General features: G+C 41.7%; 1 protein-coding gene across 2 annotated transcripts in view; it reads left to right on the forward strand.

The window, feature by feature from the left end:
• LOC110509487 (stromelysin-3) overlaps positions 1 to 26,899 on the forward strand; it is a 46,117-nt gene that overhangs the window by 11,729 nt on the left and 7,489 nt on the right. The window contains exons 3-7 of one of the 2 annotated variants that reach the window (XM_021590380.3): positions 8,667 to 8,810; positions 17,480 to 17,613; positions 18,198 to 18,412; positions 18,811 to 19,021; positions 19,827 to 20,087. In XM_021590380.3, the coding sequence (XP_021446055.3) occupies positions 8,667 to 8,810; positions 17,480 to 17,613; positions 18,198 to 18,412; positions 18,811 to 19,021; positions 19,827 to 20,087 (965 nt within the window). The remainder of the gene's footprint in view (positions 1 to 8,666; positions 8,811 to 17,479; positions 17,614 to 18,197; positions 18,413 to 18,810; positions 19,022 to 19,826; positions 20,088 to 26,899) is intronic. The other variant, XM_090227324.1, reaches the window with a different exon arrangement.

The raw sequence follows: 26,899 nt of genomic DNA on the forward strand, positions 1-26,899 counted from the left end.
CCAAGAACCCGATGGTCACTCTGACAGAGCTCCAGAGTTCTTCTGTGGAGATGGGAGAACCTTCCAGAAAAACAGCCATATCTGCATCACTCCACCAATCAGACCTTTATGGTAGTGTCTAGACAGAAGCCACTCCTCAGTAAAAGTCACATGACAGTGCACTTGGAGTTTGCCAAAAGGCACCTAAAGGACTCTCAGACCATGAGAAACAAGATTCTCTGGCCTGAATGACAAACGTCACATCTGGAGGAAACCAGGCACCGCTCATCACCTGGCCAATACCATCCCTACGGTGAAGCATGGTGGTGGCAACATCATGCCGTGAGGATGTTTTTCAGCAATAGGGACTGGGAGACAGGTCAGGATCAAGGGAAAGATGAATGGAGCAACGTACAGAGAGATCCTTGATGAAAACCTGCTCCAGGACCTCAGGCTGAGGTGAAGTTTCACTTCCCAACAGGACAACGACCCTAACACAAGCCAATACAACTCAGGGGTGGCTTTGGGACAAGTCTCTGAATGTCCTTGAGTGGCCCAGGCAGATCCCAGACTTGAACCCGATCGAACATCTCTAGAGAGACCTGAAAATAGCTGTGCAGCAACACTCCCCATCTAACCTGACAGGACTTGAGAGGATCTGCAGAGAAGAATGGGATAAACTCCCCAAATACAGGTGTGCCAGGTTTGTAGCGTCTCGAGGCTGTAACGGCTGCCAAAAGAGCTTCAAAGTACGGAGTAAAGGGTCTGAATACTTATATAAAAAAGGAAATATATTTACGTATATAAATTTGCAAAAATCACTAAAAAACGTTTTTTGCATTGTCATTATGGGGTATTGTGTATAGATTGATGAGGGGGAAAAAACAATTTATCAATTTCAGAATAAGGCTCTAATGTAACAAAATGTGAAAAAAGTGAAAGGGTATAAATACTTTCTGAATGCACTGTATATAAATCACAGGAAAATCCATTTTTTACTGCACTGGGCCTTTAATCGAAAACGAAAGACATTTCAGTGATGGATAACTGACTTTGTTGTAGACTTGCAACTGCTGTCTTAAACTCTGCTGTAGACATCAATATTATAATACATGTAACCCGTTTCAGGAAACTAGGCTATGTCGCGGGTCACTACTTCACAGGAGAGCCGTTTGAACATAAAAAAAAGGTTATCAAAATGTTTTTTTTTTGGCAGAAATGTATTTTCGAACATGTGAACATTCATTTGCCTTAATAACAAACTTGTATGCCATCTGTAAATACGAATACAATTGTTAAATTACGAGCCTAGTTGGTTTAACCACAGATTAGCCATGATTGGCTGAGACATGCCGAGAGATGAGTTTGGATTGGTGCCATATCGCATGCTTCTGTCTATTTGAGCTGGTCAGTATGTGTAGGTAATCCTGTCTAACGCAGCTTAAATTTTTTTTATTGCGTAGTAAAACTGCAGAAGCGCTGCTCTCCACTTTCTGGAGTACTGAGTTTTGAAATCAGTAGAATTAAGATATTATGCGTTTCTAATTTTGAGTGTACTGTTAGCTAGCTAACGTTAGCTGGCTGGCTCGCTAGCTAATGTTACTTGTATGATCTTATTATTCGTATCTCAGAGCCATTTGCTTGGCTAGTTATAGCCTAATGTTAGCTAGCTAACATTGAATTTGGTTGGTTAGCTACCTGCAGATTCATGCAGGGTAGTAACGTCATGAGTTGGGATTATGGTTCATTATTTAGCTAGGTACTGTACATGTCACTATGCAAGTAATCATTTCTGGTGAGTTTGTCAATTAAGTCTGGCCATCTACTCCGATTTCAGAGCACACTCGACCGAGTGTGCCAGAGCACAGAATAACTAATGAATTTACGGACGCTCAACAAACATTGAATATGGCCGGTGTCAGTAAACGTCAGCAAAAAAGTGTAAAGAAATTGTTGCCAGCAGCACAGTTAGTAACCAACGCTCTGGATAACATGAAAACAGTCTAACCAGCTCTGCTAGGGCGAGTAGAGTGGTCAGAGTTTGGATGAGGTCTAAAGCTTAAGAGGGTGTGAACGATGATGAATGGGTGTAGACAAAGAAAAGCTCTCCAGTAGGTACCAAAACATTCAAAGGCCATTTTCTCAAGAGTGAGGTTACAAGTTTATCAACTTTCAAAGTAGAATTACTTTTCCATTGTTCCTCAAATGCAGTGTATGATATACCACTTTGTAGCTCTGTGTTTCTGCTTTTATCCAATGTAAAAAACACAATTTCAAATGTTGCTACATAAGACTGAATCAAGGAGGTCAGTAGGTCACATATGCAATATAGCAGACACCTTTATCCAAACCGACTTAGTCATGCATGCGTACATTTTACGTTTGGGTGGTCCGGGAATCAAACTCACTACCCTTGCGTTACAAGTAGAGGTAGACCGATTAATCAGAATGGCCGATTAATTAGGTTTTCATAACAATCGGTAATCTGTATTTTTGGGCGCCGATTTGCCGATTTTTAAAATGTATTTTTTATACCTTTATTTAACGAGGCAAGTCAGTTAAGAACACATTCTTATTTTCAATGACGGCCTAGGAACGGTGGGTTAACTGCCTTGTTCAGGGGCAGAACGACAGATTTTCACCTTGTCAGCTCGGGGGATCCAATCTTGCAACCTTACAGTTAACTAGTCCAACGCAATAACGTTCTGCCTCTCTCTCGTTGCACTCCACAAGGAGTGCAGTAAGCCAAGGTAAATTGCTAGCTAGCATTAAACTTATCTTACAAAAAACAATCAATCATAATCACTAGTTAACTACACATGGTTGATGATATTACTAGATATTATCTAGCGTGTCCTGCGTTGCATATAATCTGACTGAGCATACAAGCATACAAGTATCTAAGTATCTGACTGAGTGGTCGTAGGCAGAAGCAAGCGTGTAAACATTAATTCAAACAGCACTTTCGTGCATTTTGCCAGCAGCTCTTCGGTGTGTGTCAAGCATTGCGCTGTTTATGACTTCAAGCCTATCAACTCCCGAGATGAGGCTGGTGTAACCGAAGTGAAATGGCTAGCTAGTTAGCGTGTGCTAATAGTGTTTCAAACATCACTCGCTCTGAGCCTTCAAGTAGTTGTTCCCCTTGCTCTGCATGGGTAACGCTGCTTCGATGGTGGCTGTTGTCATTGTGTTTCTGGTTCGAGCCCAGGGAGGAGCGAGGTGCGAGGAGCGAGGAGAGGGACGGAAGCTATACTGTTACACTGGCAATACTAAAGTGCCTATAAGAACATCCAATAGTCAAAGGTTAATGAAATACAAATGGTATAGAGGGAAATAGTCCTATAATTCCTATAATAACTACAACCTAAAACTTCTTACCTGGGAATATTGAAGACTCATGTTAAAAGGAACCACCAGCTTTCATATGTTCTCATGTTCTGAGCAAGGAACTGAAACGTTAGCTTTCTTACATAGCACATATTGCACTTTTACTTTCTTCTCCAACACTTTGTTTTTGCATTATTTAAATCAAATTGAACATGTTTCATTATTTACTTGAGGCTAAATTGATTTTATTGATGTATTATATTAAGTTAAAATAAGTATTAATTCAGTATTGTTGTAATTGTCATTATTACAAATACATTTTTAAAAATCGTCCGATTAATCTGTATCGGATTTTTTGGTCTTCCAATAATCAGTATCGGTGTTGAAAAATTATAATCGGTCGACCTCTAGTTACAAGCATCATGCTCTACTAACTGAGCTACAAAGGACCTCAAAGGAGAGGGTGCCCAGTCTATGTGTATTCAGTGTTTAGCTGTGTTTATGTTTATGATGTAATTTCAAACCAAACGTAACAGAAAACTAGGAGGCACAACATCAATTTAGTTTGGTGTTTCTTTGCCTTTGAAGCATCTTTTGATTGACACGATGAACCCTGTGCCCTCAGGGTCGTTTGGTCTCTTCCTTGTGTTTTGACTGCCTCGGCTCTTCCATTACAGTTAAAAGACAGGCCTAGCCAGACATTGGCCACCCTCTTTCTCTGTCATTAGGAGTCTGGCAGTCATGACCTGAAAAACCACAGCCATTTACAAGAGTCAGAGCACTCAAGCATGTTACAGCGGAGCAACCCAAATATTTCCCAACATCTGCACATACAGCTCAGCAGGGAGGGGGCTGTAGAGTGGAAAGGTCAAGCTAATAGTTACTTCCAGGAGAGTGTTATCAGAGCAGAGCCAAGAAGAATAAGTCTTTGTTGTTGCGGAACTCAATTTCCTTTTCAACATTACAGTAAGTGTCACTCTTGAGAAAAAATCTAGACGATGTAAAAACATAGAAGAGAGAAATAATGGTGTGGAATAGAAAATAGAGAGCTCATGTTTTCATGTGAAACATGGCATATGTATTGATCAAACTGCTGAGTATAATCAACCACCCTTCGCCAAACACCAAAATATTGCCTCATTAGTCATTACTCATGTTCCCTTAGAGGTAACCACTTACTAAGTATCCCTAAATATAGCTTCATGGTCATTTTGCTGATTGTCAATAGGCACAGAACCTCCCGTGCCCTTTACTCCCTCTCACACACAATCATTTCTGCACACACAGCTGGGTGGCCTCTTTTCAAGAAAGAAATGATTTACAGCACAGTTGTTCCCAGTCTGGTTCCACTCCTCTTCTCCCATAGTGGCTGGCTGTGGTGAGGAACAAGTCGAGCGACTGACTGCAGGGGGGGGGGGGGGGTCATTACCAGGCCAGTGTTTTGCTGTCTTCTCTGTGTTGACTTTGTTGTAATATTAACGGACTGTAGCATTAGCAACACAGTGACTGTTCCATAGTAGTCTCTTACTCCTCCCAGAGCACAACTTTAAAGTGGAACTGACAGTGTGTTAATTACTTTGCAGAAAAACACAATCATCATATCAGTCAAAATATCAAATTCACAGTTTATGCTACAAAACCAAAACCAACCAATTCAACAATACATTTCTTGGTAGTCCCAAAAATATTGCAGGTTGTAAATCAAAGCTGGCCTGGTACATTGTTTGCTACCTCCACCCATTTGGAATGCACTGTTTCAGTTTCAATGACTCAATATTTTGAATAAACGGACGACTGTTACTAAGGCTGGGAATGTCAATACAAGTCCCAGCAAGCACTGACAATGAATGACCAAAAAACTAAATCTGCAACAAAACACCATGCACACCAATGCACACCTATTTCAGCAGTAGCCTAGGCTGGCTACTCAACTACAATACATCTTGAGTGCACCATACATCAATGCAGCATTCATTATTTATTTAGCAAGCTAAAAACACAGAGCCTAACATTAGCTATCTACTAGGAGGATGTCATGTAATTGGAGGAGTGGGTAAGTGAACGACTTGTCCCCCTCATCGTTTTTCAGTGGCTAAATATACAGCTGTCATTTGCTACTGACTGAAAACACAAACTTCAGTTCAAAGTGCAGGCCCGTGTGGCAAATAGCTTATTTGCATATAGGCCTAATGTAGCTCTGATTGGCTATGGCACGTTTTATTTACGGCAGTGTCTATTAATTGTCCAAACCCACGGCCATCTTCCCACTCTATATTGCTATAGAATTTTCACAAATGCCTTACTACACAGTACCAGTCAGAAGTTTGGACACACCTACTCATTCCAGGGTTTTACTTTATTTTTACTATGTAGAATAATAGAGAAGACATTAAAACTATGAAATAACATATGGAATCATCTAGTAAGCAAAAAAGTGTTAAACAAATATATTTGAGATTCTTCAAAGTAACCACCCTTTGCCTTGATGACAACTTTGCACACTCTTGGTATTCTCTCAGCCAGCTTCATGAGGTAATCACCTGGAATGCATTTGAATTAATAGGTGTGCCTTGTTAAAAGTTCATTTGTGGAATTTCTTTCCTTCTAAATGCATTTGAGCCAGTCAGTTGTGTTCTGTATACCACCCATATTTGGTTAAAGATCAAGTCCATATTATGGCAAGAACAGCTCAAATAAGAAAAGAGAAACAACAGTCCATCATTACTGTAAAACATGAAGGTCAGTCAATCTGGAAAATGTCAAGAACTTTGAAAGTTTATTAAAGTGCAATCGCAAAAACCATCAAGCCCTTTGATGAAACTGGCTCTCATGAGGACTGCAACAGGAAAGGAAGTCTGAGTTACCTCTGCCACAGAGGATAAGTTCATTAGAGTTAACTGCCTCAGAAATTTCAGTCCAAATAAATGCTTCACAGAGTTCAAGTAACAGACACAGATCAACATCAACAGAAGACTGCGTGAATCAGGCCTTCATGGTCGAATTGCTGCAAAGAAACCACTACTAAAGGACACCAATAATGTCAGGCTGGTATGAAGGGATCGGGAGACAGGCACAGGAATGCATAATAGGGTTTTTTATTTCCCAAATGACAGCTTGCCGTGTAAAGGCACGTGGAAGATGACCAAACAAACACGTATACAAAACAGGGGAGAAACCTAAACAAAAGAGCGAGGAGTACCTCGAATAAATACACAATTGCACAATGATTATCACACGGGACGAGACCCGTAATCTGCACAATATACGTGGCACGAAAGCCAAAACAATATAGCACAGGTACTCACACGACCAATGGTCATTCGACCAATAATCAACAGGACAATGGTGAACAAAGGACACACTTACACAATTACTAATCAAATGGGAATAGGGACCAGGTGTGCGTAATGACAGTTCCGGAGGGATCTGTGAAAAATTTGAAGAGACTTGCTTGGGCCAAGAAACACGAGGACATTAGATCGGTGGAATTCTGTCCTTTGATCTGATGAGTCCAAATTCGAGATTTTTGGTTCCAATTGCCATGTCGATGTGGGACGCAGAGTAGGTGAATGGATGATCTCCGCATGTGAGGTTCCCATCGTGAAGCACGGAGGAGGAGGTGTGATGGTGTGGGGGTGCTTTGCTGGTGACAGTTGGTTATTTATTTAGAATTCAAGGCACACTTAACCAGCAAGGCTACCACAGCATTCTGCAGCGATACGCCATCCCATCTGGTTTGCGCTTAGTGGGACTATCATTTGTGTAAGGGCTGTGTAAGGGCTATCTGACCAAGAAGGAGTGTGATGGCGTGCTGCATCCGATGACCTTGCAATCACCCGACATCAACCCAGTTGAGATGGTTTGGGATGAGTTGGACCACAGAGTGGAGGAAAAGCAGCCAACTTGTGTTCAGCATATGTGGGAACTACTTCAAGACTGTTGGAAAATAATTCCAAGTGAAGCTGGTTGAGAGAATGCCAAGAGTGTGCAAAGCTGTCATCAAGGCAAAGGGGGGCTACTTTGTAGAATCTAAAACATAAAATATATTTTGTTTTGTTGAACATTTTTTAGTTTACTACATGATTCCATATGTGTTATTTCATAGTGTTGATGTATTGACTATTAGTCTACATTGTAGAAAATAGTCCAAATAAAGAAAAACCCTTGAATGAGCATGTTTGTCCAAACTTTTGACTGGTACTGTACGTCATTCCCCAAAACGTCATACATTCATGAAAATGTGAAAATGACCATATCTAAGTGCTTGATTGTCATATATTTTTTAAAGGTGGCATATTCTTTCTGAAGGTGTATATGATTTTAATAAGATTTCATGTTGTTAAAACGCTATCAGTTCCACTTTAATGCGAGTCTGCTCCAGGCGTCAGGTGCTGTAGGTGGAATCGCGCCCCGGCATGCATCGCCCTCGTAGGGTTAGGGAGTTTTCATTTAGGTAGAGTGGGGTTATAGAGTGACAGCACAACCTGGCCTCTCCTGTCTGGGCATGCATGTAGGGCCTAAACACAATGAGACACAATACATTTCTCTAACGCACCCAACTACCCACACAACTACCCCATGAAATCTAAAATGAAGAATGAAAGTGATAGCCGCCATGGCTGGTATCAAGGGGGGTAGAAGAGAAAATGTCTGCAGGGCAGGGGGGTAACGGAAGAGGTGGTGGAAATGGCACGAGATGGAGATTGAGACAAAACATGTCACGGTTGTTTAAATGCCCTCCATAGGGGGAAACAAGTGCTACCCTTTCTGTCTGTCAACGCCTGTCATAATAATGCAGGTCTTAGTGTTTGGAAGCACGAACAACCACTGTCAACTCTCCCTTTAGCCTTCTCTGCTAATCCACATCAGCTGTGAACAAGTGAAGTTATGTTACGGCACATGACCTATGCCTTGAATAACAAGTATGAATCCGAATACATGATTCTGAATAAAGAGTGTTGGTTGGTTAGTTGGGTCAGTATGCAAGCACCTCTATCTCATAGTCTTTGTTCATGTTGCTGTATACGAACCATGCCATCATGGTGTCAGTTGATCTGCCATTGTGCAGACAGTTGAGCTAATCCATAGATCCCATTCAGCAACATATGATATCAGATTCCTTTGTCAGCTCCAACCCACCAGTCAAGCTGGGCAGCATCAGACTGGGCTTTGCGCCCACTTTACTGCAGCCTCTCTCACAACAGCCAGATTATCCCGGGCCGAGGCCAGGGTCACCTCGTGCCCATAAAGCAACCAGAGAAATGCCCCCTGCAAAAGAGGATTATGGGTAGAACACAAAGATGCCAATCACACCGGTGGTCCCTGACACAAGTGTGTGTGTGTGTGTATGTGTGTCGCAGGATTATGCGCTTCCCTTGGCAACTGAGTAAGGAGAAAGTGCGTGGAATCCTACAGGAGGCGCTGCTTGTGTGGAGTGACGTCACACCTCTGAAGTTCACCGAGGTCAGCAGTGGGAGAGCTGACATCATCATCGACTTCACCAGGTAATAATCATACTAGATGATAGATGTTCTAAGTTTGTATTTGGGCATTTTGGGCATTGTGGTCAGAGGCAAAAACAACTTGTAACTGCTAACACTATGAGAACCTGAGGCATCCCAAGTGCCAGGCTTGAGATCAAGATCAAATCTTTTTCAACTCACTTATTTCAGGAAATCAATAGAAAGTTTAGGAAATTAAGACAAAAATGCCCCATCAATTATTATGACAGTTTTTAAATATACCAGCATAACTGCATGACTCAACTAGAAATGAATCACAGTATTTGCACACATCAGCACTGCCATACAGTATACAGTACCAGTCAAATGTTTGGACACACCTACACGTTCAAGGGTTTTTCTTGTTTAAACTATTTTCTACAATGTAGACTAATAGTGAAGACATCAAAACTAAGAAATAACACATATGGAATCATGAAGTAAACAAATCAAAATATATTTGAGATTCTTCAAAGTAGCCACCCTTTGCCTTGATGACAGATTTTCACTCTCTTGGTATTCTCTCAACAAGCTTCATGAGGAATGCTTTTCCAACAGTCTTGAAGGAGTTTCCACATATACTGAGCACTTGTTGGCTGCTATTCCTTCACTCTGCGGTCCAATTTATCCCAAACCATCGCAATTGGGTTGAGGTCGGGTGATCGTGGAGGCCAGGTCATCTGATGCAGCACTCCAGCACTCTCATTTTTGGTAAAATAGCCCAGAGGTGTGTTTGGTCATTGTCCTGTTGAAAAGACAAATGATAGTCCCACTAAGAGCGACCAGATGGGATGGCATATCCCTGCAGAATGCTGTGGTAGCCATACTGGTTAAGTGTGCCTTGAATTCTAAATAAATCACAGACAGTATCACCAGTAAAGCACCCCCACACCACCTCCTCCATGCTTCACGGTGGAAACTACACATGCGGAGATCTGTTCACCTACTCTGCGTCTCACAAAGACATGGCGGTTGTAACCAAAAATCTCAAATTTGGACTCATCAGACCAAAGGACAGATTTCCACCGATCTAATATCCATTGCTCGTGTTTCTTGGCCCAAGCAAGTATCTTATTGGTGTCCTTTAGTAGTGGTGTCTTTGCAGCAATTCGATCACGAAGGCCTGATTCACAGTCTCCTCTGAACAGTTGATGTTGAGATGTGTCTGTTACTTGAACTCTGTGAAGCATTTATTTGGGCTGTGTTTTCTGAGGCTGGTAACTCCAATGAACTTATCCTCTATAGCAGAGCTAACTTTGGGTCTTCTTTTCCTGTGGCGGTGCTCATGAGAGCCAGTTCCATCCTAGTGCTTGATGGTTTTTGCGACTGCACTTGAAGAAACTTTCAAAGTTCTTGACATTTTCCGGATTGAATGACCTTCATGTCTTACAGTAATGATGGACTGTCGTTTGTCTTTGCTTATTTGAGCTGTTCTTGTCATATCTGAGCTGTATGAGCTGTTATTTTACCAAATAGGGCTATCTTCTGTATACCACACCTACCTTGTCACAACACTACTGATTGGCTCAAATGCATTAATACTGAAATATACTTTTACCAAGGCACACCTATTCATTGAAATGCATTCCAGGTGACTCATGAAGATGGTTGAGAGAATGTCAAGTGTGCAAAGCTGTCATCAAGGCAAAAGTTGGCTACTTTGAAGAATCTCAAATATAAAATATATTTAGATTTGTTTAACACTTTTTGGGTTACTACATGAGTCCATGTGTGTTCTCATAGTTGATGTCTTCACTATTATTCTACAATGTAGAAAATAGTCAAATTAAGATAAACCCTGGAATGAGCCCTGGAAGATAAAGATAAAGATAAATAAGATAAACCCTGGAATGAACTTTTGACTGGTACTGTGTGAATAGTTGAGGCCAGATGTTTACATACACCTTAGCCAAATACATTTAAACTCAGTTTCACAATTCCTGACATTTGATCCAAGTAAAAATTCCCTGTCTTAGGTCAGTTAGGATCACGACTTCATTTTAAGAATGTGAAATGTCAGAATAATAGTAGAGAGAATGATTTATTTCAGCTTTCATTGCTTTCGTCACATTCCCAGTGGGTCAGAAGTTTACATACACTCAATTAGTATTTGGTAGCATTGCCTTGAAATTGTTTAACTTGGGTCAAATGTTTTGGGTAGCCTTCCACAAGCTTCCCACAATAAATTGGGTGAATTTGAATAATTTCCTCCTGACATCGCTGGTGTAACTGAGTCAGATTTGTAGGCCTCCTTGCTCGCACACGCTTTTTCAGTTCTGCCTACAAATTTTCTATAGGATTGAGGTCAGGGCTTTGTGATGGCCACTCCAATACCTTGACTTTGTTGTCCTTAAGCCATTTTCCCACAACTTTGGAAGTATGCTTGGGGTCAATGTCCATTTAGAAGACCCAAACTTTAACTTCCTGACTGATGTCTTGAGATTTTGCTTCAATATATCCACAATTTCCTCCCTCTTGATGCCATCTATTTTGTGAAGTGCACCAGTCCCTCCTGCAGCAAAGCACCCACACTTGATGCTGTCACCCCTGTGCTTAATGGTTGGGATGGTGTTATTCAGCTTTGATGCATCACCCTTTTTACTCCAGACATAATGATGGTCATTATGGCCAAACAGTTCAGTTTTTGTTTCATTAGACCAGAGGACATTTCTCCAAATAGTACGATCTTTGTCCCCATGTGCAGTTGCAAACCGTAGTCTTTTTTTTATGGCGGTTTTGGAGCAGTGGCTTCTTCCTTGCTGAGCGGCCTTTCAGGTTATGTCGATATAGGACTCGTTTTACTGTGGATATGGAGACTTTGTACCTGTTTCCTCCAGCATCTTCACAAGGTCCTTTGCTGCTGTTCTTGGATTGATTTGCCATTTTCGCACCAAAGTACATTCATGTCTAGGAGATAGAACGCGTCTCCTTCCTGATCGGTATGACGCCTGCGTGGTCCCATGATGTTTATACTTGTGTACTAGTGGTTGTACATATGAACGTGGTACCTTCAGGCATTTGGAAATTGCTCCCAAGGATGAACCAGACATGTGGAGGTCTACAATCTTTTTTTCTGAGGTCTTGACTTATTTCTTTTGATTTTCCCATGACGTCAAGCAAAGAGGCACTGAGTTTGAAGGTAGGCCTTGAAATACATCCACAGGTACACCTCCAATTGACTCAAACAATGTCAATTATCTGTATCAGAACCTTCTAAAGCCATGACATCATTTTCTGGGATTTTCCAAGCTGTTTAAAAGCACAGTCAACTTCGTGTATGTTAATAACCTCTTTGATAGGGTCTAGTTTACTGAATTTCCGCCTGACTGACTTTCCCAAAGTAACCTGCCTGTTACTCAGGCCCAGAGGCCAGAATGTGCCTATAATTGGTAGCATATAATACACTTTGACGTGTCTAAAACTGTTAAAATAATGTCTGAGTCTATGACAGAATTGATATGGCAGTTGAAAATCCAAAGAAAATCCAACCGGGAAATATATATTTCTTTGAGTTCCCAGTCTCTTATAATGGAAACCTATTGTTTCTATATAAATCTGTCTCCCATATTGCAATTCCTATGGCTTCCACTAGATGTCCATCTTTATTCAAGGTTTCAGTCTTATTTTTTGAAAAACAAGTTTTGGTGAGAAGAGCACTGGAACAATATCAATCTTTCGGCTCGCGAGGGATAGGGTGCGCGCTTACTAATATTTCTTTCCTATTGAACATACTACTTTCCGTATGAAATATTAGAGTTTATTTACATTTTAGAGTGCCTGAGGATTAAATAGAAATGTCGCTAGACTTGTTTGGACGAAGTTTAGCTGTAGCTTTTTGGACTTTTTGGGATATAAAGAAGGATTTCATCTAACAAAACAACCATTCATGTTGTAGCTGGGACCCTTGGGATTGCAAACAGAAGAAGATCTTCAAAAGTAAGTGATTTATTTAATTGCTATTTCTGATTTTATGAAGTGCTGGTTGAAAAATATGTTGATGTGGGGTGCCGTCCTCAGACAATCGCATGGTCAGCTTTCGCCGTGAAGCCTATTTGAAATCGGACAACGCAGTTAGATTAACAAGAATTTACGCTTTTAAATGATATAAGATACTTGTATGTTCATGAATGTTTAATATTACGATAATTTATTTGAATTGCACGACCTCCAATTTCCCACTAGCTTCAACTGTATGTCTTATATCACTTACCTGACTCTGAGCTGTGAAGCATTCAACCATCACAACAACTATTGACAGCACATAGGAGACACAGATGCAGACACAGGAGGGAGATGGTTTGAGTCTCTGATATTTTTTGTACAACAAAGGGGCAGGCAAGAGGCAGGTCGAGGACAGCCAAAAGTTCATAAACCAGGTCAGAGTCCAATGGTACAGGGCGGCAGGCAGGCTCGAGGTCAGGGCAGGCTGAATGGTCAGGCAGGACAGCTTAGTGTCATGGCAGGCAAGAGGTCTAAACCGGGAGGACTAGAGAAAAAAAAACAGGAACTTGGAAAACACGCTGGTAAGCTTGACAAGACGAACTGGCAACAGACAAACAGAGAACACAGGTATAAATACACTGGGGATAATGGGGGAAGATAGGCGACACCTGGAGGGGGTGGAAACAAGCACAAAGACAGGTGAAACAGATCAGGGTGTGACATAGACAGGTGAAGCTGTCATCTTATTAGACAAAATCACAAGGGCTTTTTTTAAAGGAGTTAAGTGATTAGAGATGGTTGGACAGATAACCTGCTCCTCTGTTGGACATTCATACAGCTGTGTGAAGGTGAGATAGGTTATCTGTTTAGAAAACTGGTGGGAAATAAAGGAGGGGTGTTACAGCTAGTACAGGTGGAAAATGTATAACAGGCCAACACCAGTGTTCAGTTGTCTCAGGCAAATCACCAACCTTGGGTCCGATTTATATTTACTCAAATCCAATCCAAAAATGTGATACATGTACTATGTGTATGAATTGGTGAATGGTCAGTTATTTTCAAATAAAGTTTCTATAATGCCTGAATTGAATTTCCAATCCAGACCCTGAATTCACCAACTCAGTTAAACTGATGTTAATTGACCCCAACCCTGCCCGTCACTCACCCATGTCTACAATACAGATGTAGGATCTTAATATACTGTAACAACTGTTTTGTTCCTAAGAATTGTCCTGCACAGCCAGAAATGCAAACGTGTAGTGTGTTCAATGTTTAAAAAGCTTCTAAAGTTTGTAATTTCAACTTCAAAATGTCCATTAATTATAGTCCATATATAAATTCACATTTCTTGCTGTGGCAGGATTATTTTCTTGCTGTAGCAAACTGGCTCTAATTAATATCCTAGGTCTGTAAGCCATGCTTCAGGGTGGATCCCCCCCTTCAACCTGCACTTGAATGTTACAAAGCAGGACTTGTTTGCTGCGGTTTATGTGAATGAACGTCCTCAGGGCAAACTTTTTCCACCCTCATCCGATTTTTTGTTCTGGCACGAGCACAACATAATTATATTCCCTTGTCTTAAATGACTGTAGTTTTACAGTATCCACCTACACACCAGAACTACAGTGCCTTCAGAAAGTATTCATACCATTTCACTTATTCCACAGTTTGTTGTCAAAAGGCAAAATGGTTTAAATATTTTTTTTTCACATCCATCTACACATAATACTCCATAATGACAAAAAGGAAACAGGTTTTTCAACATTTTTGCAAATGTATTAAAAATACAAAACAGAAATACCTTATTTACATAAGTATTCAAACGCTTTGCTATGAGACTCGAAATTGAGCTCAGGCGCATCCTGTTTCCATTAATCATCCTTGAGATGTTTCTACAACTTGATTGGAATCCACCTGTGGTAAATTCAATTGATTGGACATGATTTGGAAAGGCACACCTGAACCAGGTTTTCCTCTAGGATTTTGCCTGTGCTTAGCTTTATTCCATTTATTTAATCCCACCTGTCTATATAAAGTCCCACAGTTGAAGACAAGAGTGCATGTCAGAGCAAAAACCAAGCCATGAGGTTGACGGAATTGTCCGTAGAGCTCCGAGACAGGATTGTGTCGAGGCACAGATCTGGGAAGAGTACCAAAAAATATCTGCAGCATTGAATGTCCCCAAGAACACAGTGGCCTACATCATTGTTAAATGGAAAAAGTTTTGAACCACCAAGACTCTTCTTAGAGCTGGCTGCCCGAGGAAAACTGAGCAATCGGGGGAGAAGGGCCTTGGTCAGGGAGGTGACCAAGAGCACGATAGTCACTCTGACAGAGCTCATCTGTGGAGATGGGAGAAACTTCGAGAAGGACACCCATCTCTGCAGTACTCCACTAATCAGGCCTTTATGGTAGAGTGGCCAGACGGAAGCTACTCCTCAATAAAAGGCACATGACAGCCCACTTGAAGTTTGCCAAGCATCACATCTGGAGGAAACCCTCACTGCTCATCACCTGACCAATACCATCCCTACGATGAAGCATGGTGGTGGCAGCATCATGCTGTGGGGATGTTTTTCAGGGGCAGGGACTGGGAGATCAGTCAGGATTGAGGGAAAGACGAACGGAGCAAAGTACAGAGAGATCCTTGATGAAAACCTGCTCCAGAGCGCTTAGGACCCTGGGCCAAAGGTTCACATTCCAACAGGACAACGACCCTAATCACACAGCCAAGATAACGCAGGAGTGGCTTCAGGACAAGTCTCTGAATGTCCTTGAGTGGACCAGCCAGAGCCCGGACTTGAACCCGATCGAACATTACTGGAGAAACCTGCAGCAACGCTCCCCGATCCAACCTGACTGAGCTTGAGAGCATCTGAAGAGAAGAAAACTCCCCAAATACAGGTGTGCCAAGCTTCTAGCATCACACTCAAGAAGACCCGAGGCTGTAATCCCTGCCAAAGATGCTTCAACAAAGTACTGAGTAAAGGGTCTGAATACTTATGTCAATTTTATGGTTCAGTTTTTTATTTGTAATAAATTTGCGCACATTTCTATAAACCTGTTTTTGCTTCGTCATTATGGCGTATTGTGTGTAGATTGATGAGAATTAAAAATAAACCAATTTTAGAATAAGGCTGTAAATTCCAAGTGAAGGGGTTTGAATACTTTCCAAATTGACTGTAATTATTCACACCCCTGAGTCAATACATGTTAGAATCATATTTGGCAGTGATTACAGCTGTGAGTCTTTCTGTTTTTTTTCTATAAGATCTTTTCACACCTGAATTTTACAATATTTGTACATGAGTCTTTTAAAAATCCTTTGTTCCCTGTCAAGCGTGTTGTTGATCATTGCTCGACAGCCATTCTCATGTTTTGCCATAGATTTTCAATCTAATTTAATTAAGGCAAAACTCTAACTAGGCCTCTCAATGTCATCTTGGTAAGCAACTTGTGTTTTAGGTTATTGTTCTGCTGAAAGGTGATTTTGTCTCCCAGTGTCCGACTGAACCAGGTTTTCCTCTAGGATTTTGCCTGTGCTTAGCTTTATTCCATTTATTTAATCCCAAAAAACTCCATAGTCCTTGCCAATGACAGGCATACCCATCACATGATGCAGCCACCACCATGCTTAAAAATATGAAGAGTGGGACTCAGTGATATGTTGTGTTGGATTTGTTTTTTACAGTTTTACTTTAGGGCGTTAATGGAAACAGGATGCATGTTTTGGAATAATTATATTCTTTACAGTCTTCCTTCTTTTCACTCTTTCAGGTTAGTATTGTGGAGTAACTACAATGTTGTTGATCCATCCTCAGTTTTCTACTATCACAGCCAGTAAACTCTGTAACTGTTTTAAAATCACCATTGGCCTCATGGTGAAATCCCTGAGCGGTTTCCTTCCTCTCCGGCAACTGAGTTAGGAAGGACGCCTGTATCTTTGTAGTGACTGGGTGTATTGATACACCATCCAAAGTGTAATTAATAATTTCACCATGCTTAAAGGAATATTCAATGTCGTCTTTTTTATTTTTACCCATCTACCAATCGGTGCCCTTCTTTGCGAGACATAGGAAAACGTCCCTGGTCTTTGTGTTTGAATCTGTGTTTGAAATTAACTGCTCAACTGAGGGACCTTACAGATAATTGTATATGTGGGGTACAGAGATGGGGTAGTCTTTTAAAAATCATGTTATACACTACTATTAAGTGAGTCCATGCAACATATTATGTGACTTGTAAAGCACATTTTTATTCCTATTTAGGCTTGCCATAATAAAGAGGTTGAGTACTTATTGACTCAAGACATTTGAGATTTTCATTTTTAATTTTTAATTTATAAACATTTCTAAAAACATAATTCTACTTTGGCATTATGAGGTATTGTGTGTAGGCCAGGGACACATTCTAAATGTAATCTATTTTAAATACGGACTGCGATGACAACATTACTTTGATCAGTTACTGTACAAAAGGTCCAATGGAGCCTACTTGAATATCTGAGCCGAGAACCCAGCAAATAGTCAGTGTCAATTTCCACTTCCAGTGAATCTTAATTCTTCTCAAAATGGATACATCCCTGGTACGTACAGTACAAACTTAATAACAAACACGTGAATCAGATTTGTACGGAGCCCCTAAAGTGATGTTATGACTTTTGAAGTGGTCATGAGGTGAACTTTGTCTTAAACAAATCACCTTGCCTTGTGCCTCTGTTTGTTGTGTAGGTACTGGCATGGTGACAACCTGCCCTTTGATGGTCCTGGAGGCATTCTGGCTCATGCCTTTTTTCCCAGAACCCACCGGGCAGGCGACATCCACTTCGACTATGACGAGAGTTGGACTGTGGGCAACAGCATGGGTGAGTGAATAGCATAAATAAGCGATTTACGAGCCTATAGGTACAGATGTAGGATCTTATTTTGACCACCCTGTTGCAGGATATATTTCCTGCAATGCAGGACATTTAAAACGTGTAGTTTATTTGAGGTTTAAAAAGGCTTCTGAACGTTGTAATTTCCACTTAGAAATATTTGACTTGATTTTACAATATGACAACCCCTACAAAAATACATATCTGTCGTTCTGCCCCTGAACAGGCAGTTAACCCACTGTTCCTAGACCAGTTAACCCACCGTTCCTAGGCCGTCATTGAAAATAAGAATTTGCTCTTAACTGACTTGCCTAGTTAAATAAAGGTAAAATAAAAAAAATAATCAAAATAATAATTAACATTTCTTGTTGCTGCAGGATTATCTTCTTTCCGTTGCAAAATGTATCAAATTAGGATCCTACATCTGTAGTAGTTTATACGGGAAGATACTGAATAAACATTGCCAAAGATACTGTAAAGTTACTGCCTAAATCTTGCTCAGGAAAGTTTGGTTAAAGCCCTCTGTCTCACAGTCACTGTCCCTTGTCCTATGTCCCATGGTGGTCCCTCAGGCACGGACCTCTTGCAGGTGGCGGCCCATGAGTTTGGCCATGTTCTTGGCCTCCAGCACTCCCTGGTCGACAGAGCCGTCATGTCCCCCTTCTACAGCTTCTCATACCCTTTGGAGCTGAGTGACGATGACAAGCAGGGCATCCAATACCTGTACGGCCCACCGCGGAAAGCCACGCCTGTCATCACAGAGACCAATGAGATCGAAACCACTGTGGTGAGGAAACATGAATAGAAGTTCAACTTATTAGTGATCACATCCATTGTTGGGAGCATATACAGTGCCTTCAGAAAGTATTCACACCCCTTGACTTTTACCACATTTTGTTGTGTTACAAAGTGGGATTAATAAAAAATAAATAAAAAAAATATTGTCAATGATCTACACAATATACTCTGTAATGTCAAAGTGGAAGTAACATTTTAACAAAATGAAAGTCAAGGGGTGTGAATACTTTCTCAAGATACTGTAGTTAGACACTGAAACATTATTAAGCTTATATGCCCAATTCAATCTCTTGACAAAAGTTAAGATTCAAGAAAGTGTCTTGCCTTCCAATATTGCTTTTGCATGACAACCTGTGCTCACTGTGGGTCTCTCTCGCCATGACTTAGCCACAGCCGGACCCCTGCAGGACTAACTTTGATGCAGTGTCCATGATCAGAGGTGAGTTGTTCTTCTTCAAGTCCTGCTATGTGTGGCGTATCCGCGACGGTCGACTGCAGGCGGGGTACCCGGCGCTAGCAACACGCCACTGGAGGGGGATCCCCGACAACATCGATGCGGCCTACGAAGACAAGACTGGAAACAGCTGGTTCTTCCAAGGTGGGTTCCACCATAAAAACAGAATAACTGCCATGCTCTGGGGGTCTTCACCCATTCGAGTAAGCCTATGTCTATGGACGCCACTGCTCTGTTGGTAGCGGTTGCTTTTAAGCTCTGATATTTGGAAGGCATGGTATGGAGTACAGAAGTAGCTCGTCCAAGGGCAATAAGTCCAAGTTGTCCTGATGGTGAACTGCCATTGGGTTTGAAACAAGGCTGCTTGCAGTTATATATATTTTTTTTGAAAGGAGATAGTATTTTATGACAGGACCGCTTGTAGCAAATATGGTAGGGGTAAAGAAAAGAAGGGCACAGACCGGAGAGGCCCAAGATGAGACTTGCCCCTTTGCCAGGTGGTATGTATGGTCCAGAGTCAGGAGTTTAGACTGCTATACCAGACTCTGGCACGTTGGTAGCAGTTCTGAGTAGAACCGAAAGTGTGCACTTTGAGAGCCATTTGTATGAAAGTTTAGTTAGGTCAAACTTCTAAAATGAAAGTATTGGACAGCAGATCACCAGGGGGGAAATATGCAGAAGGGCTAAGACAGTGTTTGCGTGGGTAAAAACACAGCAGTAGGTCCATTCACCAGGTGAAGGTTTCAGCCTGGTTCATGTGACCCACCATCTGCTTAGCACAAAAGTTGCCCCTACAAACTGATACAGGGTCAGATATTATTCCATCCCACAAAAAGTTGACATTACAATTGGGAGTGGACTAATCGGTTCCTAGATCTGTTTCTTAAAAGACATGGGCAATGTCTGGTGTGTTCTCATTTGTGTCCCCTGTGTGTGACATCATTAACAGGTGACAGTTACTGGGTGTTTGACGCAGAGAGGAAGATCACAGGGCCGGACTCGTTGAGTCGGCTGGGCCTACACGTGTCGGACATCCAGGCAGCCCTCATGTGGGGCGAGGACAAGGCCCAGAAGACTTACCTCTTCAAGTCGGGAACCTACTGGCGCTTCAGCCCCCTGGAGAACCGGGTGGAGACAGCCCACCCACGCAACATGCAGGACTGGGGGGGCATCCCCATGGACATTGACGCTGCCTTCCAGGACCAATATGGTGAGAGTCGTACTCCCATTACTGTAAGAAGAAAAGATAAGTTAATAATGTTTTTTTCAGCAAACTTAACATGTGTAAATATTTGTATGAACATAACAAGAATCAACAACTAAGACATAAACTGAATGAGTTCCACAGACATGTGACTAACAGAAGTGGAATAATGTGTCCCTGAACAAAGGGGGGGGGGGGGTCAAAATCAAAAGTAACAGTCAGTATCTGGTGTGGCCACCAGCTGCATTAAGTACTGCAGTGCATCTCCTCCTCATGGACTGCACCAGATTTGCCAGTTCTTGCTGTGAGATGTTACCCCACTCTTCCACCAAGGCACCTGCACGTTCCTGGAGATTTCTGGGGGGAATGGCCCTAGCCCTCACCCTCCGATCCAAAAGGTCCCAGACGTGCTCAATGGGATTGAGATCCGGGCTCTTCGCTGGCCATGGCAGAACACTGACATTCCTGTCTTGCAGGAAATCACACACAAAATGAGCAGTTTGGCTGGTGGCTCTTTCATGTTGGAGGGTCATGTCAGGATGAGCCTGCAGGAAGGGTACCGCATATGGAGGAGGATGTCTTCCCTGTAACGCACAGCGTTGAGATTACCTGCAATGACAACATGCTCAGTCCGATGATGCTGTGACACACCGCCCCAGACCATGACGGGCCCTCCACCTCCAAATCGATCCCGCTCCAGAGTTCGGGCCTCGGTGTAAAGCTCATTCCTTTGACGATAAACACGAATCCGACCATCACCCTTGGTGAGACAAAACTACGACTCATCAGTGATGAGCACTTTTTAAAATCAAATCAAATTAATTTATATAGCCCTTCTAACATCAGCTGATATCTCAAAGTGCTGTACAGAAACCCAGCCTAAAACCCTAAACAGCAAGCAATGCAGGTGTAGAAGCACGGTGGCTAGGAAAAACTCCCTAGAAAGGCCAGAACCTACTAAGAAACCTAGAGAGGAACCAGGCTATGAGGTGGCCAGTCCTCTTCTGGCTGTGCCGGGTGGAGATTATAACAGAACATGGCCAAGATGTTCAAATGTTCATAAATGACCAGCATGGTCAAATAATAATAATCACAGTAGTTGTCGAGGGTGCAACAAGTCTGCACCTCAGGAGTAAATGTCAGTTGGTTTTTCATAGCCGATCATTAAGAGTATCTCTACCGCTCCTGCTGTCTCTAGAGAGTTGAAAACAGCAGGTCTGAGACAGGTAGCACGTCCGGTGAACAGGTCAGTGTTCCATAGCTGCAGGCAGAACAGTTGAAACTGGAGGAGCAGCACGGCCAGGTGGACTGGGGACAGCAAGGAGTCATCATGCCAGGTAGTCCTGAGGCATGGTCCTATAGCTCAGGTCCTCCGAGAGATAGAAAGAGAGAATTAGAGAAAGCATACTTAAATTCACACAGGACACCGGATAAGACAGGAGAAGTACTCCAGATATAACAGACTGACCCTAGCCCCCGACACATAAACTACTGCAGCATAAATACTGGAGGCTGAGACAGGAGGTGTCCGGAGACACTGTGCCCCCATCCGATGATACCCCTGGACAGGACCAAACAGGCAGGATATAACCCCACCCACTTTGCCGAAGCACAGCCCCCACACTACTAGAGGGATATCTTCAACCACCAACTTACCATCCCGAGACAAGGCCAGTAGCCCACAAAGATCTCCTCCACGGCACAACCCAAGGGGGGGGCGCCAACCCAGACAGGAAGATCACGTCAGTGACTCAACACACTCAAGTGACGCACCCCTCCTAGGGACGGCATGGAAGAGCAACAGTAAGCCAGTGACTCAGCCCCTGTAATAGGGTTAGAGGCAGAGAATCCCAGTGGAGAGAGGGGAACCGGCCATGCAGAGACAGCAAGGGCGGTTCGTTGCTCCAGAGCCTTTCTGTTCACCTTCACAATCCTGGGCCAGACTACACTCAATCATAAGACCTACTGAAGAGATGAGTCTTCAGTGAAGACTTAAAGGCTGAGACAGAGTCTGCATCTCTCACATGGGTAGGCAGACCATTCCATAAAAATGTAGCTATATAGGAGAAAGCCCTGCCTCCAGCTGTTTGCTTAGAAATTCTAGGGACAATTAGGAGGCCTGAGTCTTGTGACCGTAGCGTACGTGTAGGTATGTACGGTAGGACCAAATCGTAAGGATTGGTAGGCTCAAGACCATGTAATGCTTTGTAGGTTAGCAGTAAAACCTTGAAATCAGGGAGGGAGGCTAGCACTGGAAAAATATGATCACATTTTTTGGTTCTAGTCAGGATTCTAATAGCCGTATTTAGCACTAACTGAAGTTTATTTAGTGCATTATCCGGGTAGCCGGAAAGTAGAGCATTGCAGTAGTCTAACCTAGAAGTAACAAAAGAATGGATTAATTTTTCTGCATAATTCCTGGACAGAAAGTTTCTGATTTTTGCAATGTTACGTAGATGGAAAAAAAGCTGTCCTTGAAACAGCCTTGATATGTTCATCAAAAGAGAGATCAGGGTCCAGAGTAACACCGAGGTCCTTCACAGTTTTATTTGAGACGACTGTACAACCATCAAGATTAATTGTCAGATTCAACAGAAGATCTCTTTGTTTCTTGGGACCTAGAACAAGCATCTCTGTTTTGTCCGAGTTTAAAAGTAGAACGTTTGCAGCCATCCACTTTTGGGGCTTCACCATGTTTCATTGAAATGTCCAGCTGTGTGTCATCAGTGAAAGTTAACATTATGTTTTCGAATGACATCCCCAAGAGGTAAAATATATAGTGAAAACAATAGTGGTCCTAAAACGGAACCTTGAGGAACACCGAAATTTACAGTTGATTTGTCAGATGACAAACCATTCACAGAGACAAGCTGATATCTTTCCGACAGATAAGATCTAAACTAGGCCAGAACTTGTCCGTGTAGACCAATTTGGGTTTCCAATCTCTCCAAAAGAATGTGGTGATCAATGGTATCAAAAGCAGCACTAAGTTCTAGGAGCACGAGGACAGATACAGAGCCTCGGTCTGAAGCCATTAAAAGGTCATTTACCACCTTCACAAGGGCAGTCTCAGTGCTATGATGGGGTCTAAAACCAGACTGAAGCATTTCGTATACATTATTTGTCTTCAGGTAGGCAGTGAGTTGCTGCGCAACAGCTTTTTCTAAGAATTTTGAGAGGAATGGAAGGTTCAATATTTGGCTTTTTCAAGAGAGACTTTATTGCTGCCACTTTTAGTGAGTTTGGTACACATCCGGTGGAAAGAGGTCTGTTTATTATGTTCAACATTTTTATTTGTTATTTTTTGAACCTTTATTCAACTAGGCAAGTCAGTTAAGAACAAATTCTTATTTTCAATGACGAGGAACAGTGGGTTAACTGGCTGTTCAGGGGCAGAACATAGGAGGGCCAAGCACAGGAAGCAGCTCTTTCACTAGTTTAGTTGGAATAGGGTCCAGTATGCAGCTTGAAGGTTTAGAGGCCATGATTATTTTCATCATTGTGTCAAGAGATATAGTACTAAAACACTTGAGTGGTCTCTCTTGATCCTAGATCCTGGCATAGTTGTGCAGACTCAGGACAACTGAGCTTTGAAGGAATACGCAGATTTAAAGAGGAGTTCGTAATTTGCTTTCTTATGATCATGTTAGTTTCCTCAAAGAAGTTCATGAATTTATTACTGCTGAAGTGAAAGCCATCCTCTCTTGGGGAATGCTACTTTTTAGTTAGCTTTGCGACAGTATCAAAAATAAATTTCGGGTTTTTATTTTCCTCAATTAAGTTGGAAAAATAGGATGATCGAGCAGAAGTGAGGGCTCTTCGATACTGCACGGTACTGTCTTTCCAAGCTAGTCGGAAGACTTCCAGTTTGGTGTGGCGCCATTTCCGTTCCAATTTTTTGGCGGTCCTGTCTGGTCCAGCAACGGTGGGTTTGTGCCCATAGGCGATGTTGTTCCGGTGATGTCTAGTGAGGACCTGCATTACAATAGGCCTTACATGCCCTCAGTCCAGCCTCTCTCAGCTTATTGCGGACAGTCTGAGCACTGATGGAGGGATTTTGCGTTCCTGGTGTACCGATCCTGTGCAGGTGTTGTTACACGTGGTCTGCCACTGCGAGGACGATCAGCTGTCCGTCCTGTCTCCCTGTAGCGCTGTATTAGGCGTCTCACAGTACGGACCTTGCAATTTATTGCCTTGGCCACATCTGCAGACCCTGGGCATCTTTCTTATGTTGTTTTTCAGAGTCAGTAGAAAGGCCTCTTTAGTGTCCTACATTTTCATAACTGTGACCATCTGTAAGCTGTTAGTGTCTTAAAACCTGTTTGGGAAAGGCGTCCCGCTAGCGGCACACCAGGCCAACATCCGGTGAAATTGCAGAGCGCAAAATTCAAAAACAGAAATACTCATAATAAAAATTCATAAAACATACAAGTGTTATACATCGGCTTAAAGATTAACGTCTTGTTAATCCAGCCACCATGTCAGATTTCAAAAAGGCTTTACAGCGAAACCATGTGATTATCTGAGGATAATCCGCGTATAAAACCATACAAACATTTTCCAGACAAGTAGAGGACTCACAAAAGTCAGAAATAGCTTTAAAATCAATCACTTACCTTTGATGAGCTTAATTTGGTTGCATTCACAATAAATGTTTGTTTTGTTCGATAAAGTCCCTCTTTAAAAAAAACTCTGTTTTTTTGGCATGTTTCGTTCAGAAAATCCATTGGCTCAAAGGCGGTCACAACAGGCAGATGAAAAATCCGAATCGTATCAGTAAAGTTCGTAGAAACATGTCAAACGATGTTAATAATCAATCCTCAGGTTTTTTTTGTCTAAATAATCAATAATAATCAATAATATTTCAAACGGACAATAGCGTCGTCAATATGAAGGAAAAAAAACGAAAGGCGCGCTCTCGGTCGGGCTCACCAAACAGGTCTAGGACTTTCCACTGTCCACTCATTCAAAGTGGTCATTCTCCTTAGTTTTTCAGAATTAAAACCTGAAACAATGTCTAAAGACTGTTCACATGTAGTGGAAGCCATAGGGAACGCAATCTGGGTCTTATCCATTTATATGGTGGATAGGCTTTCAATGTAAAAACTTCCTGGATGGATTTTCCTCTGGTTTTTGCCTACCATATCAGTTCTGTTATACTCACAGACATTATTTTAACAGTTTTGGAAACGTTAGTGTTTTCTATCCAAATCTTCCAATTATATGCATATCCTAGCTTCTGGGCCTGAGTAACAGGCAGTTTACTTTAGGCACGCTTTTCATCCGGGTGTGAAAATACTGCTCCCTTTCCCAAACAGGTTTAATGACCATTCCACAGGTGCATGTTCATTGATTGTTTTCTGTTCATTGAACAAGCATGGGAAACAGTGTTTACACCATTTACAATGAATATCTGTGAAGTTATTTGGATTTTTACGATTTATCTTTGAAAGACAGGGTTCTGAAACAGGGACGTTTCATTTTTTGCTGAGTTGAGTAGTATGTACAGGATACACATGGTATACACCGCCCAGCGAAACGCTTACTTCCAGGGTCCTTCTCGACAATGCAATAACAATAAGAAATATAAAATATAAGTATATGAACATAAAGTAAATGGCTCAGTAAAATATAATATATATTTTAGCATAAGTGTAATACACGAAGGCACAATTTATAGTTCAATATTTACGTGTGTTTTGGGGAAGGGTGGTTGGGGCAGGTGTGTAAATTGTAGTCTGGTCGCAGCAGTTTTGATGTGTGTGTAGAATGAATGTGTGTGGATGAGTGTATGTCTTTGTGCATGAGTGAGTGCGGAGAGTCAGTGCAGGTGTTGAGTCCAGTTCAAGTGTTCAGCAGTCTGATAGCTTGTAGATGGAAACCCAGTTAGCACATTTGGTTCCTTGGAAGTTGTGGAAATGTCTGTTTTTGGTTTCCCATTGGTTCTGGGAAAGAAGCCATACGTTTCCTGACTGGTAAAACGGAACGTTTTTTAAATGTTCTGAGAACGAAAGTGACAATATCACCGGTTTTGGGAAATTACATTTTTAAGTTGCATGGAGGTTCTGAGAACATTTTATCATGGTTCCTTGAAAGTTTTCCTGGGAGGTTTTATTAACGCTCTGAGAATGGAAATTATAGGCTATTTAGATTTTTGTTTATAACTTCCTTAACATGTTCACTGAATGTTCAAAAGACTTTTAATAACACTGCTAGCTTATTTTGAGTTAACTTTTTTGAACTCCAAGCACAAGTCAATTAATTTCATTAGGAATTTATCATGCAAACACATTCATTTTTTTATTGTAACAGATTTAAAACTATTATCTTCTGTTCTCTAGCCATGGAATTAGTCCACTGCACCACCAGGAAGGAACTTAAATACCATGTTTTTCTATGCATACAAAGCTGTTCATTTTAGTCTATTGAAACAGACCCCATTTAAAAGGAAACTCACTAAGACACTTAACAAGATTGAGGACAGAGAATATTTTGTTGATGTTGAGAAAGGAATGTATATGTTTTTAAATACCATTCTTAGAATGTTCTCTAAACGTTACTTACGTTTTCTCAATGGTTTAAATAGGACCAAGAGGAAACATTTAGAAACATTATGCTGAAGTACTGAAATTCCTACTGAAGAAGGTTGTTTTTTAATGTTCTCTGAACCAATGTCAACCCAATTGGAGAATGTTCCCAGAACATTACCAAAATATACATGAATGAAAACGTTCTGTTAAAGTAATGAAATACCCCAAAAATAAAGTTGTTTGGTCAAGTTCCTTAAATGTGCTGAGAATGTTCCAAAGCGAACCAAC

The sequence above is a fragment of the Oncorhynchus mykiss genome, chromosome 29 (genome assembly GCF_057628025.1).
Source record: "Oncorhynchus mykiss isolate SJ-2025 chromosome 29, ASM5762802v1, whole genome shotgun sequence".
Taxonomy (NCBI): domain Eukaryota; kingdom Metazoa; phylum Chordata; class Actinopteri; order Salmoniformes; family Salmonidae; genus Oncorhynchus; species Oncorhynchus mykiss.